The following is a 15,914-nucleotide window of genomic DNA, read 5'->3' on the forward strand; positions in this document are numbered from 1 at the left end:
AAACGCCGCCTACCTGGCAGGTGGTGAAAGGCTTGATGCTCCAGAGTAACTGTGGGACGTCCTGGATGGACACCTGGAGGCTGAAAGTGTTTCCCCTAAACAGCATAATTTTAGGCTCCTCCAGCAGCCGTCCGCCCCTGCTGCGCTCGCCCACCACTACCTCCTGGTAAGGACAAGTGTGGGTAGATGTTTTTCCATGGATAGGGAAAAGGGGTAGGAAGAAAAGGGAAAAAAAAATAAAAAATTGTCTCATAAGTAACATAAAACCTTTCATGTAGAGGAAAAAAGGTTTCCGTTGTTTGGTGATTCACAAATACACACAGGCATTCCTCACGTGCACAAATAGATCAGAGACTCGATGGAACGGTTTATCTGGGATGTGCAGTTGAATTAGAAATACAGAACAATAGAAACCGAGAACAACTGAAACAATTAGACGTAATTGTATTAATCAAAATCTAATTTCAGTTCCTTTTATCGTTTCCCTAAACTCTTCATTGTCTCTCTTTGGGTTTTGGACTGTTTGTAGGGGGGAAAAAACAAACAAGCAATTTGAAGGAAACAGACCGCCCAGAGAGACAGAAAACACAAAACACCTCTTTGCAATTTTTTCATTAGGTTTTAGTGGTGAGCTGCACGGTTGTCCTACATCACCGGGCTTTTAAAACGCACCAAAATCAGCCAAACAACTCTATTACAACAATATTACTACCTTATAGTTAGAGCAGGTGTGTCAAACATAAGACATGTGGACCAAAACTGTCCAATAAGAGGCTCCAGTCTGTTCCGCAAAACCAATCAAATGGTGAAAAGTTCCAAGAAAACATAGATTTAAAAAACAAACAAAAAAAAACACATTTCTAAAGCGTAGTGGACACAACACACACAACACTGAGAACCGAGCTGAGATATCAGAATGTAAGCAAGCTACCTTGTTGCTCGAAGTTTTGCTGTCAGGTGGATTTTGTAAAAACATGCATAATGCAACAGCTCTAGAAATTTTTTGAGACATTTTCACTGTATTTTTGCACCAGAAGGTTTCATTAAATTTGGCTTTATGTTAAGATTGTAGCTATTTTGGGGAGCAATTGTTTGGTTTTGTGAAACTCCAGACATTTCCATCATGCATAATGCACCACAGCACAAAACAACTTTAAAGTATAGGTCGGATACAGTCAAAGCACATGTTTCTATTGATATTTTTTTAAATAATAAAAGTAGAAGTTGTCGGGGACAGATGATTTTGTGTCAGATGTGCAAAGGCAAGTTAACAGACTCCATCAATGTTTTCCATGATGCACAGGTCTAAGACCCTCTAACACAAATGAATGGGAGGTATCTTCCTTGGAAAGTCTTTTCTGGCCTTCAGAGCAGCCGTCTTTAGCTGATGTTATTTATATATTTTTTTTTCACAGAGGGATCTGTCTCTTCAATCTTCACTTCAGCAGGTAAAACGCTCACCGGGGTTTGAAACTTCCACATTCTGAACTGTCACTGATAAGCGTTTTGATTTCAAAGGGGTTGTCACGTCTCGCAGGAAGAAGTTTCAGTCAATGAGATGAGCCACAGCAGATGTGTTTGTACGTCATCCCACTGCTGCCATCACCTTCACAGCGACAACAGTTGATACATAAAAGCCAAGTCAGTGACATGACCTCCTCCATTGTGGGTTGAGGAGGTTTGAATCGTGGGCACTTCTTGTGTTCTTTTTGACACTTTTGTCTCAGCTGTCCACTGAAAGAGTTTACTCACAAATCACTCTGATTTCTTTTAGCATTTTTTGGGTCCACAATACTTTCTCTATAATGAAGTAACTTGGAAAAAAGATTTGCTCAAAGTAACTATCTGTGATTTACCACCAGATCAAAACATATAGGGGTCAGTTTTCTATTAGAGCAACTATAAGTAACAATATTGAATCATGTCCTATAGATAGGCCTGTCATATTAATGCACACGCCGCTGTATTGTTATTGTGTTGTAAAGATAAATAGGTGTAGTGGTAAGCACTCTCCCTCATAGCTAGAAGGTCATAGGTTCAAGTCAAGCTCTGCATGTGCAATGCTTTTCTCACACGACTCCAGCTTCCTCCCACTGCAGCCAGTTTTTATTATGATTATTTTGATGGTATACCTGGCCTCACACATTATGGGATTTGTCATATAAGATGGATGAATGACGTGACGGTAAACATAAACATCACCACCTGACACCAGGGTAACTCTGCACAGTGTTGTGCAGGTTATTCAATATTAGTTACTTAACTAGTAAATTAAAAAAAATGAAATCACTGTATTATTGAATCTTGCTGAGACAAATTAGCTGAGCTGTCAACACTGCAGATCGGTCTAATAAATGCTTCACTCATTAAGTTCAGCCGATGTTACATAACTTGAGCATACACACGGTATAAGAAGTACTAATTAAATCTAATTAAAATTGACTTTATGTTGAAATTGTAAGCATTTTCAATAGTAATTGTTAGTTTTCTTTTGAAAATATAGACATTTTTATCACCTATATCCAGCGCCACAACCAAGAAAAACTTTAAACTTTACATTTAAATGTCATTATGACACTATTTTACCGGTCCGACCATCTCAAGATGAAATTAAGCCCCCGAACTAAAATGTCTTCGACAACCCTTATTTAAAATCTGGATGTGAGAACAGCTTGAAATAAATAAATGAAAAAACTAACAAAGACAAGATGCAACAAGATTAGCTACCAATATGCACATAGGGATTATAAAATGAAGCTCTGCAGCTTTTTATCGATTTTTATTGGATTTCTAAATAATATGCTCGTTGAAACTTTAATAACTATTTTTGTGTTACTGGAGTTACGATAGTGATTGAATTACAAAAAACAACTTTCAAACAAAGTGTTGCAATAACATATTATTGCAAACAAGGGTGAACCTTTTGTTTTAGTTTTTTATTGTGAATTTGCAATGAAAACAAAAGTTGATGCTGTTTTTTTATTTTCCTTTTATTTTATTTATATATACACACCCAGGCATTCCGACAGTTTTTTTGCAAAGAGCTTTTTATTTATTTTTTTATTTTTTTTAAAGTTAACTCCTCTCTTTTAAATGTACAAAAGTAAGTCATAGACTGACAGACAGGTGTAACTTGTTGCCCAGGTTTTTTCTTTTCTCTTTTCCCTTTTGCATGAGTTGCTCACACATGAAAGGGCAGTGGGTGTGTAGCCTTCATTGTCAGTCTGCCTTCTCATCTTTAAAGATTGCGGTTGAAGCCAGGAGGCACACACCGAGCTGAGCAACAGAAAACTGCTGTGAAAGAAAAACAGCTCATCTGTAAGATGAGAAAAAAAAAAAAATACAAATAAAAGTCAAGGAGAACAATCGCACGGCGGGATCCAGATATATCAGATTTGGAGAGTTTTTTTTTTATTTTTTTTTTTTAAGAGAAAGGAACCCACTGGTGGACTTTAAAACGAACACGGGAAAGGTTGGATGTAGAATAATATTGTGTGAAGTTGCCAAGAAATACCCTGAAACAGAAGGCAGTGTCACGAGAGCCTGTCTGGAGAGCACGGATGTGAAAGTGTTACGATTCAGACTCCAGAGTGGACTTTAAAAGCAGCGGAGGAGAGGTTACACCGCAAGATGGACTATCAGCAGCAAGACTTTAAAGGCTTCAGCAGATCACCCATCATACATGCAGTACGTCAGCTCACCGCCATCCCACTGACTCAGGTAACTACAGTTGAATCTAATGAGTGAATCAGTAATTAGACTGAGCAGCACAATGCTGACAGCTCAGCTAATGTGTCACAACAACACCACAATAATTCAGCTATGTGCACATTATTGAGACTGAGGAAGACCATTAAATTAAATGCATGACTTACTTTTTTTAAAATAACTCTTCCCAAGTTGCTATTGCAGTAACAAGTAGTGTTAATGGCTGTAATAGTGTGTTTTACAGCTTTGGTCGTCTCAAAGCGCCTCAAGTATCCGATATCAAGTAGGAGCCATCGCTGGTGTCACTGATAACTGAAACAATACAAAAGCCATAATGAAAGAGGATGACATAGACGTACAACAAAGCTATTTTCATTCAAATTATAGTTATCAAAAAAAACAAGGCAAATGGTATTTTGTCTTGTTCTTTATCATTTTGCTGCCTGAACTCCATTATCCATTTTCAATTTCGAAATGTGCAATCGGGAGTAATTTAGTGAACATTACTGGGTGCTGATAAGTTTTCATTTAGGTTTGTTACTTATAAAGTAAATCAATAATAATAATAATAAACTCATTGGCTCAGTATATGTGTAAAATAAAGTGTTGGGACAAGAAGAAGACCAACCTGTCATCCTTCCAGACTTTAATACTACTACTATACTCGGGCAACGACCCTTACTAAACTGAACTAAGCATACTTTATTAATCCCTCGAGGGACAATTTCCTATTTTTCAACATTGACCATCCTGTTACGAGGATGCGGAGGTGCAGCCATATTACAATACTCCAGGAGCTGATGGGGTCAAGTGTACTTGCTCAGGGACCCACAGTGGTAGGTTATTAATTTAGCTGTGGGATTTGAACCTACAAACTCCTCAATCGCTTCTCTAACCTCTAGACCACTACTGCCCAGACAATGAATGTGGCTGCCATGTGAGGCAGTTTGGGGTTTGGTGTCTTGCTCAAGGACACATCGACACTGCTAATACTACTACTTTTATTGCTTTTACTATTTATATATGATTACTACAATAACAAATATTACAATAACATCTACTACTACTATTACTACTACAAGTACTACTAATAGTAACAATGAGACATTTTTATTGGAATTACTTGAACATATTTGATAAATGTCCCACAGTGCTTATGATTTTTACATCCCTTCATTTGAAATTTTAGTGAACTGTTATTAATGATCATCAATTAGATTTGAACCAAATTCAAGTTTTTTTTATCTGTTTCAACAAAATAGTTTCTAAAGTTTCAAACTTAATCTGCACCCTCTGAATATCGAATCACAGATGTGAATCGGTTCATGTAAAAAATACTAACAATGTAATAGATCAATATTTCTTACGGGATGGATTTAAGAGGAATCGTCAGTAGTAGTTGAACCATCATCAGTTTGGTATCGATCTACACATCACTATTGATGATGATAATAATGGCTGCCATGCAAAATGCTCACACACCATTGGAGGTAACCTGTGGCTCAGTGTCTTGCAGACATGAACAGGACAGGATGGAGGACGGAACCGCCAACGTTGGGACTGGAACACAAACTGCTCGAGTCGTCATCATAAACTTTAGGCAACCTGCACAAGACTGCATCTAACATACTCCTGCAGGGAATGCGTGCATCTGCTGGTATGCACTGTACTTGCGTCTTTGTGTTTACATTTCCGGAGCCTCGGATTTGCCCGGAGGATTTGGGGCAAAAAAGCAGGAACAAATGCAAAGCATACAGTCGGCTTTGAACCGGATAAATTCCCCGTTTCCAGCTCACAGGGGAAATTATTTGTCGCGTGACGCACAAACAAAAGCCAACAAAATGAAAGAACAAACGAACAAATACCCCGTTCCGACTGATGGAGAGGTGGAGTCGGCTCTTGGCACCTACATCCAATTTCTCTTTGTTCACTTGCAATCAGACTCTCGAGTGAAGCCTGCAGCGAGGAAGGACTAGTGGCTATAAAACTATCAGCACTACTTCAGAATAGCTGTGTGTGTGTGTGTGTGTGTGTGTGTGTGTGTGTGTGTGTGTGTGTGTGTGTGTGTGTGTGTGTGTGTGTTTAATTAAGATAGGAAACAAATAGCAGTTGCACGACTTGTTTTTGCTTGCCCAGCCATTACACAAAAAGAGGAATGTGTGCATGTTTTTTTTTTTTTTTTTTAACCTTCCAGCAATTCAAAGAGGATTGAAAACTTTCTCCCGAAGTCGTGTTGGAGAGTCCAGTGATGAACTGGTGCCCCTTCTCTGACTGTGCCTCATTTTAATGTGTTCGAATAGTTGTCGCAAAGAACCACATTTAATTAACAGAGAGCAAATTAAATTACGCAAAGAAAGGGCAGAGGAGCAACCTTGGAGCATCTGTTGTCTTTGTAATTAAAAGTCCCTCTTTGTCTCGTAGTCATCAAGCATCTCCCAGTGGCCGTGTTAGCGAATAGGCAGATCTTCAGTAGAGCACAAAAAGCCAATTATTCCAGGCAAAACAGTCGGCCACACTACTGAAATCTCTCAATTTCAGATTCCAAAGTACTACACTGAAGTAGACATTTGGTGATGTTCGGAGCAGTCCTCGCAGCTCTGTGGTTGTATCCTTATAAGATCTCAGCAGGTGGTCTGCCTTAAATACCCGTACATAAAATGACCTGTTCTGAACTGCTATTAAACTACCATCCTACCAGTCAAATGCTTTGGAACACTCTTTTTTATTGACAGTTATTCAGTCTTATATCTCTTTGCACTCTGAAATTAAAGCGTAGAACAAATAAACAATTTGTGTTAAAAAAAAAAAAAAAAAGTCAAGAGTGAAAGTAGCCAACATTGGCAGTTATACCAATTGAACACACAATTTATTTTTAAATCTACAACAGAAATCAAAAATGTTCACTTTTACTCTGTCCAGTTCATCACAAACCAGCTCGGTGGGATTTAATTCCGAAGACTGTGCTAAACACCGCATTTTTCCTAACGTAGTTCTGGCATAGCTCGATGGATTTATGATTTGTCTTGTTATTACTCTCTAGGACGTATAATGTGGTGCCATCATCAGATGAGATGAGTAAACTTTCAATAATCACATCCTATAGATCCATTTTAAGGTGAAAAATAAAGCCCAAAGATAAAGTTGAGGTGTGAATAATGCAGAAAAAACTCCATGTAGCTCTTTGTTTCCATGGTGACATTTCCTTTTGAGCAACATAGATTTACTTTCCTGCCTCCTGCGTGTATATTTTTCTGTCGTCATGCAAACTTCAGACCATGACCATTCGTTGTCACTGACTATGTAGGTGAACTTTTTTTTTCCCCTCCTCAAAGCTAAACAATCTGATGCACTCCACTAAGTACGTCGGTGTACGAGTGCATCACTGTTCAAAGCCTCTCGTAGACATAAGAGGGTGGAATATGAATCACCATAAAAAGGCACTTCAGGATGTAAAGAATCAGGCGAAAACATCAATGTTCATTTGCTCCCCAGTCTTAGACTGTTCCAGTAGTATCTCCTGGATGTTATGAATTCAGACTGTCAGATTCACTTCAGTAGAAAAGCAGCCTCCAACTGCTTTTCACATTCATCTGATGGCCTGGCAGCATATTATTTATATCAGTTATCAGATGAAGACCTTTTCTGTGGGTTATGTCTTTGAGTAGACTTTTTGGAGGGCGAGACAATGAGATGACATACTGCTAAACACAGAAGCTCAGGAAATGTGTGTTTAGTAGACTACTTTTTTCTTATTTTTCTTCTAGGCAACCCCCCCCCCCCCCCCCCCCCCAACCTCAAATGATTGTAAAACATATTTACTTCCCATTTAAATAGTACTATATTTTTAATTTGTGGGTTGAGGGATGGAGCAGAGTATGTGTTGTCCTCAATGAAAATCTGAAAACTTGTTGAATTAATAATAAACAATTAAATTGCCAACATATCTTAGTTCAAGACTTCAATTGAAAACAACATAACTATTTCTGTGCATCCCACAATTGCACATATATCACTTAAAAGGGAAATAATCAGGCTTTCCAATAGTATGAGAAGTGTTGCCAGGAAGGTTTGAAACCAAACACAGAACTAATTACTTTTGTGAGGATATAATACTTTCTGGATTTTCTTTATAGGCTTTTAGTTTAATTTACATGTATATTTTTTTCTACTTTTATGGAAATATGACAGTAAAAACATGATATTTTGAATGCTAAAATAACAATTTCTGAATCTGTCCCATCATACCCCAACAACAAGTTGCTTCATTATCCTTCTTTTCCTTGCATATAGAAAGGTGCATGTACATTCAAAAAATTATGTATTGGACTCTTAATCTTTAGTTATACCTGAACACCAAAAGATTCACATGTTCAAGCGACCTTGTTGAATATGTCTGTATGTAGAGCTATGTTAGACAAATGTTCCATAATGAAAAAAAAAAAAAAAAAAAAAAAAAAAGAGGCTGAATTTCAAACAGAAAAGAAAAACTGAAACAAGTCAAAATAGAAAACAAAAAAATGAACTAAAAGTTGAGAGCCATCACTCATCGCTCCCATGTGTCTCCCTGCCGGCCCCGTACCTGGAAGGCATGAGGCGTGTCGTCCACACAGTAAACCCTGAGGGTGAAGCCTAGAGAGTTGCCAGGATCCAAACTGCCGAACACGGCCAGTCGCAGTCGCTTGGCTGCCTCCTTGCACAGCGGCTCCCCCACCAGGGCGTAGCGGCCGGGCTGCTCCAGCAGCACGTGGCACCTCTGGGCCTCCAGCAGACAGTAGCAGGAGGTGCTGTCCTCGTCCACGGACACCACTTCCTGTGAACGGAGGGGGGGGGGGGGAGGCACAGATTGATTTTGAGGCCAACAGTTCAAGAAGTGACTTGTGTCCCTGCTGATTCTTTTTAATTAGCATTATTATGATCGCATGACTAGTAACAATTTAGTATTTTTTCACATGAAGAGAAATTGGCTTTAGATTTATTATGGGAATCAAAACTGAAGAAAAAAAACCACACACAGTAAAGATGAAGAATTTAATCAGGATGACAAAAAAGTCATGATCTTTACCAGAGGGACAAATTGTACTGGATTATTGAATGATGTATGAGTATTAAATGATGTATATGTATCATTGAATGATGCATGAGTGTAAGAGGAGCCAGTTGTTTAATGTCAACTGAACGTACGTGTGTTCAGCTTATGAAATGCATGCATTTGATTTCCACTAGAAAATTCATTTCACAATATTTATTCAAGGTCATACATTTTCTCACATAATAAGTAATCAGAATAGATAAATAACTGAGGGGATTTACTGGCATGGTATGAGCTACAGAAATATCATTGTTAACGTTGATATTAGATTAAATAATTTGACATATGAAAAGAGTAATCAGTAAACTTTACATTTTGTGGAAGGCAACAGTGACATAAGCCACTGCACATATAAGTCATCATATAGCTTTACTGTTCGAGGATTTACCACGGCTTGGTCTTGGCTGGTTTAAGTTATGAAGTGGGTCAAATTGAACAAGAAGCTGCTCCTGGTGGATATTAATCCACTTGCGTTTTAGCGTGGTTTTCATGGGTATGAATAAAAATGCAAGAACTTTTAAGTCCATTATGAATGCTGACATGAAAATTTGTTAAACTGTTACACCAGCTTGTTAAAGATCGTCCTTGTTAAAGACAAACAAGCAAGTAAACAAACACCAATAATGTGAGCATGACAAAAAGAGACTTTTAGACTCATTAAGAGTAATCACTGTATGGTAGGGCTTTGTGTCTCTAAAGCTGAGGTGTACATAAAGGACTATCTGATCTCAACTGGGAATAAACGCAGCATGATGACAAACAGTTTAAACGAAATGATACATTATCATTAATATCTCACATTTACTGCAAAAAGGTTTGTATAAAATCACTATCGCTTCCCAGAACACATCATTTGTGCTCGCTTCAATGTGCATGTTTTTACAGACTTGATTTGACGTTCATGCTGATACTACCACACCAATAAACAGCCTCTGGCTTCCGCTGCTTTATCGATTATCTCTTGGCTACAATCTGCTGTTTGACACCTTTCGTCTGAAGGTACTTCGTTTTCTGAGGGTGTTCGAAGCTACAGCAGCCATCAGAAGCCTTTGAAAAATGTTCTGAAGTCTGTATAGTTGTTCAGGGTTGTTGCACTTCTGAGGCGGCTACATTCCCTAGTAGTACACAGCCTCGGATAGCATCAGGAGCTGTGCTAAGCCGAGCGAAGGCCAAATGAATAATGACACATCTCACTAAACAGATGGGGGATATAGTTGCACCGACAAAACGGATTAACAGGGTGCAGTTGTGTCCAACGGCCAATTGCTCCTCATCTCGTGCTCAATTCTCCCTAAATCACCTTTGAAACACAACCGTGACCCACAGGTCCCCTCTGCATATGGCCTGGTTGAGGCATATAAAGCAAAGCAGGGTAATTTAGTGGCCCACAGCTTCCTAAACCTGCCCCATTAACGCAGCGGCGGACATGAAGGATCTTCATGACATAGCTCATCCCCGCCAGGCAGCCGGGGAGAAATGATGGAGTCAAACTCCAGTGTGCAAAAGTGCAGGTTTTAATGGGAATGGCACTGAGAGGCAGGCGGAGCGGCGAAGAAGTGAGGAGAGAGAGAGAGAGGAAACGGAGAAAGACAGATTGGGAGAGAGACCTCCATCTTCTACTATATTACTAATTCCAGAGATTAGGTTTTGAGTAAGCATCCTTCCTGAAATAAAGGGCTCATTATTTCTCAGTGACAGAGATGGGCCACAGCGTCACATTTGAAGAATACCCCCCACCCCCACCCCCACCCCCACGAACCTGTCTCTGTCTGCGGACTCTCTCTCTCCTTTGGCATATAGCTCCCATCAGCAAAGGCTTCTTTTGATGGCTCCCTTTTGTGCAACACGTCTTCTGGCAAATTACATCTGTGTAAATGTCACTCGGAGTGAAAGGACCAGGCTGGTAGAGTCGCAGACCCCCAAGGTCAAGCAAACCCGGTGGCTCCGGGGTTGAGCCGCCTCGATGAGGTCCCCGAAGCTTTTTGATGGGGTTACTTAAACATTAAAAGAGCATCTAAGATGTCTCCACTCTGCCAAGGAGGCAGGATAAAATGAACAGAGGCTGTTTGGATTGAAGGCAGATGTCTGAGAGTTCCTCCCATGAAGACTGTGAAGTAGCTCTAAGAGGCGAAGTCAAAGGACTTCTCCGAGGTGTTATTTCACGGAAACAACTGGGTGTGAGGAAAGAAACCACACTAGTAATCACAGAAATAACCCCTATAATGCATTTAGAGCAGTAGAGTCTTAAATATTTTAAACCAAGAAAGCTCACTTGGCAGGTTTTTTTTTTATCTCTTTTTGACCACACTCTGAGACATCACAGTAGAAAGGGTGCTGTAACCTTTCAGCAGTTGTTTAAATAGAATAAATTACTATTTTAAGGTGCAATACAGCAAAAACTTAATTTTCGGAACTACCTTTGTACAACTTGGTCTTGTGCTTAATTTCTCTGTTGAGTCATATCACACCATATGTCTTTTTAACCTATGCCAAGTAAGATCTTTAAGATTTCAAAGGTAGACTCCGGATAAAGGTCGAAGGACTTGCATCTAATTGATTTTTTTCATCTTTATCTTACAAAAATCCACACGATATTGTTAAATGGATAGATGGACTCAATCCCCAAGGAGGAGTCAACGGCAGAATGAACTCTTTGTCTTCGGCAAATAAGATGTGGTGAATTTCAAACCTACATCCCACAAATGCATGTTTCTTGTGAACGTTGCACTATTTAAAATGGTTTAAGATTTATAGCTAAAAAGCACTGATGCACAAAGTAATATTCTCAATCTTTGTGTGTAGTTTTACTATGTGACAGACAAACTAGAAAAGAAAACATGGTTTAATATTTGTGTTTACGACTGATTCAATCGATTGTCCAAAAGAGCGGGATGTGATGAAGTGTAATAAAAGAATACATGAAATAAAAAAGCTTTCCTGCTGATGCTTTTTCACAAGCAAAAAGATACGTAGCTTTCTCTGCTGAGTAACTCGTCTCTCAACTATTTTAAGTTGGCTGTCGTCTCCTGTTCAGTTTTGGGTCTCAGTGTTGTGTTATGTCCTCTCCTCCACAAGTTTGGGATATTTCCAATTTTCTGGCAGAACAATGTCAGAAATAGAGAAACACAGTCGAGTTGATTTCTATGACAGTATGAATCAATACAACCCTTAAGGTTGAATCGTTAAATGATAATGTATCTTTTTTTTTAGGACTGGAATGTTAGATAATTATTAAAAACCTTTAATAGTTTAGATTGGCTCAAAAAACATATATTTAAGTATAAATAAGTATAATTTAGGTAAAAGTTCACTGAAATGTTCGAAAATAATAAAATAAAACATTCTATTAATAACTGAATTTTATCACTGATAATGAATTTACAAGTATCTTATTCTTATTTATTGGAGAACAACTATTTGTACACTATAGTTTTAAAATGTATGAATATTGTACTGTGTGAAAAATTGTACTGTCAATGAAAGCACATAAATGAAATTTATTTGACCTTTTTTTTTTTATTACATTTACACAGTGGAGTCATTTTAAAATGACTTTTATCTTTTGGATAAAAAAGCACAATAACTAAAAAGGAGGTAAAAAAATGCTGAAATGACTAGAATTTCTAAAAGCAAAAAAAAAAAGCTTATAAATTAAAAGAAAAATTCCTAGAAGAGGCAATAAGATTCTACAACTCCTCCCCGAAAATAGAGTTTGCTGTGTTTTGGCTAATTTCATTCTTTCTGTACTTATATTAATCTACGTTAATGTCAAAAAATGCTGGAAAAGGACTAAACCACTACAAAAACAGCTGAAAATGTAATGAAATGTTTATAATCTTAAATTGGAATTGAAACTTCATAAATGCAACATAAGACACATTTTTTTGTACATGTTTTTAAACTCCTGCATACATGAAACTCTAGAAGTTTTGTGGCTCAAGGGAAATTTGATTTGGTGAAAAATCACAAAAAAAGGGTTTTTGAAATGTAAGAGATCAACCAATCAATCACCCAATGAATCAGTTGATCAGTTTTTCAGCCAGCTTATGAGGAACACGATATTCTAACAGCCAATACATGAAAATGAATAGCACAAAAAGTTATGAATACATGGAAACAATTTGATTTAATGAAAACTTTCTCATTATAACTTCAAGGGCAGACTGACTTTCAAAATATCATCAATTCCAACATGTACAAAGCATTCTATAGGAAAATAGGTATTTGCATTCAGTCTGGCATTTCTTTTGGCTGTAGAGCAGGAGGTAGAGCTTGAAAGGCTAAATTTGATCTGAACTGGCAACCCTGAAATCGGCTCCGTGCTCGCATGACTTCACCGCGGGATGAAAATTTTCATCAAAGTAGGTCGCGGCGGGTTTATCAGATCGTATTGATATTCCGGAGCTCCGGAGAGAGTTGTGTGTGTTTATGCGCTTGGTACCCACTTTGCACTGATGTTGTTACAGCACAAAATGTGAACCCGTTTACCGCAGGTGAAGTGTGAGAGAAATCGCTCACCTCCCACTTGTTCTCCTGGATTTGTCTCTTTAGCCGGATGGTCCAGTTATCAGCGGCTATTTCTGCACAATGTGCGATGGTCATGGCTATGGGACATGACAGGTCGAGGCCTGGCGGGCCGTACGTGATCGCGGGGCTCAGGAAGATCTCTGGCCCGTCCTCGGACATGGTGCTACGGGGAGAAGGGAAACATTAAATGAATTTCAAACAAAATCCCCCCGATTTTGAACTTGTTGTCAATGGATCAGAGCTTAAACCAAGAGTGTGACCCCCCTTGACTATAAACAAAGTGAACTCAAACCCTTGGACACTCTTAATGAATCAATCCCCGACCAGCTGACACGCAGACACACAGATAGAGGAAGATTAAAGCACCAAGACTAATGGACAGTGAGGCTGGGGAGGACAGGCTTTAGCGCGGAGCGTGGAAGCTTTGTGGGTCGATGGAGCTTATGAAGCCTGCTCCGGCCAGCCTGGTGACAGATTAGCTGGGCCAAGCTGCCGTTGGCCAGAGGCCCAATCTTGGCTGGAAGCCCCGAAGACTGAGAGCAATCGATGGGACCACCATCAGTCATGCAGCTGGCCCGGCTGGACACCTCACATACACGGGACACGATATTGGTGCTGTTGTCGCAGGAGCAGCATGGATATTTCTTCTGCATCATTAATAGAAGTGTAGCGGGGACATGACGGGAGCTCATGCAAGTGTGTGTGTGTGTGTGTGTGTGTGTGTGTGTGTGTGTGTGTGTGTGTGTGTGTGTGTGTGTGTGTGTGTGTGTGTGTGTGTACCAACGCACATATGCACAAATGTCTGAAGCACCGGCGGACTGAGAATGACTTTCACACTGACAGTATATTTTTAATAGTTTGGGATCAAGAGTTGTATCACTTGATTCATATATAACACAGACAGCCGTGTCCTGCTTCTGTAAAACATATAAATCCTGAGCAGGGTTTCGCTATGTGGTTGGTTTACTCCATAGTACTTTCTTTTTATTTACTTTTTCTCCCCACATTGACAGTCCCTTGGTGAGTTGAATATAAAAGAGAAAGAAACATGAAAACAAAAACAAAGAAAATCATAACAAACGACACAAGAGTTGAAGAGAAGAATAAGGACAAATGACTGATTGGCATCAAAAGTATTAAACACTGAGGGCTACTGAAGAATTGCATGTTTGAAAACGAGCACACGCGTGTATGTATAAGCTGATCTACCACTAATGTTAATGGGAAGCATATTGAGGATCTCATTGACAGATGTGCAAAGCACACACTATCCATTTAGTACGTTTGGATTCATGAATATGGAATATCAGGTGTGTCTGTCAGATCATAAAAACTACTGATGGTAACTGATTAATGTGCAAGGCACGATGTCATTTACTACCTTTATGCAGGATCTTAGTAAATCAGACCCTTAAAGAGGAACATCACGTGCACTTCTTGCGACTCAATTTTGCTTAAAATAGAAAAAATAGACATCGAGAATCGAGTGTGTGTAATTTGACACCAGCCTCATGTTCACATGACTGCAGAAGAAACTTTGCATATTCAACATTTAAAACAAAGTCCAGGTTCACCAAAACGTGTAATGATAGCAAAGGTGCTCCAGATTGACTTTATTATCTTAAGAGGTAGATGGTGATCAGGTGTGTCACCATTTTGAAATTCCTCTTTTTCTTTTTTTTTTAAGAAATAACTGGTTTTACCAATGACCCCTGGTTACAACATGTCTTGTCGACATGGATTTTTAACCTGCAGAATGATTTTATCCAATTCTACTTCAAATCAATACCAAAAAAAAAAGGAAATTGAGAAATCTCTTCCAGACTTGTGGGACACAGCATCTGCTCAGCAAAGCCGTTCCTCATGTCAACAACTAATAATCTCTTTTCCGAAGATTTAGGCGGAGAAAAGAGCACTTCTGCTCAGGATGGACTATTTTTCAGTAGTTTTTCGAGCCCTGCAGCAATTACCTGTATGATGCATGACAACTGTTTTATGAATAAGGCGGAGGTGGAAAGGTGAGGGATGATGTAAGTGCATGTGAGTGAGAGTGTCTGCATGCCGAGGGGGGGGGGCACCCACAAGGCTCACACTGCTGCTGAGGTTGTTTGGTTCCTATTACCTTCACAGCTTCACACAGCTTCGTTTTCATCACACTATCACCAATCAACACTAAAAAATTAAAAGAGGTTATGGTCTGCTGTCTAAAAATGAAATAACATCCAGGCAGCACCTTGGCCCCGCCGCTGCACTTTTTGTGCTAATCAGCCGCGGGCTCAGAGGAAACCAAGGTTACCTGCTGCTGAGACTGTGGTAATTAGCCAGATTGCCTGCGAGCAAAGATTAAAGATGGTTATTTAGAAGCTGTGATTGTGTTTACGTGAACAAAGAAATATCACTTCAGGATGAAGTGCGAAAAGAGTGTTATTGTTATTAGTGAAGCTTTGCCTCACATGTGCAGTACACATGTCAAGCCTCTTGAGTTGCTTTTTTTTTTTTAACCAAACAACAACCCATATAAATGAACAGTTTTTGTGTTGATGTGACTGCACTTTAAATGATATTGTAAAGTTTCTCACTTGTATTCACC

General features: G+C 39.1%; 1 protein-coding gene across 1 annotated transcript in view; it reads right to left on the reverse strand.

Moving 5' to 3' along the window:
- The window catches only part of LOC308117808 (netrin receptor UNC5D-like), a 200,310-nt gene that overhangs the window by 7,022 nt on the left and 177,374 nt on the right, over positions 1-15,914 (reverse strand). The window contains exons 13-15 of the mRNA XM_080476938.1: positions 13,316-13,487; positions 8,288-8,518; positions 14-163 (exon numbers count right to left, since the gene is read on the reverse strand). Coding sequence (XP_080333064.1) covers positions 14-163; positions 8,288-8,518; positions 13,316-13,487 — 553 coding nt within the window. The remainder of the gene's footprint in view (positions 1-13; positions 164-8,287; positions 8,519-13,315; positions 13,488-15,914) is intronic.

This window comes from Lipophrys pholis (genome assembly GCF_963383615.2).
Source record: "Lipophrys pholis genome assembly, chromosome: 12".
Taxonomy (NCBI): Eukaryota; Metazoa; Chordata; class Actinopteri; order Blenniiformes; family Blenniidae; genus Lipophrys; species Lipophrys pholis.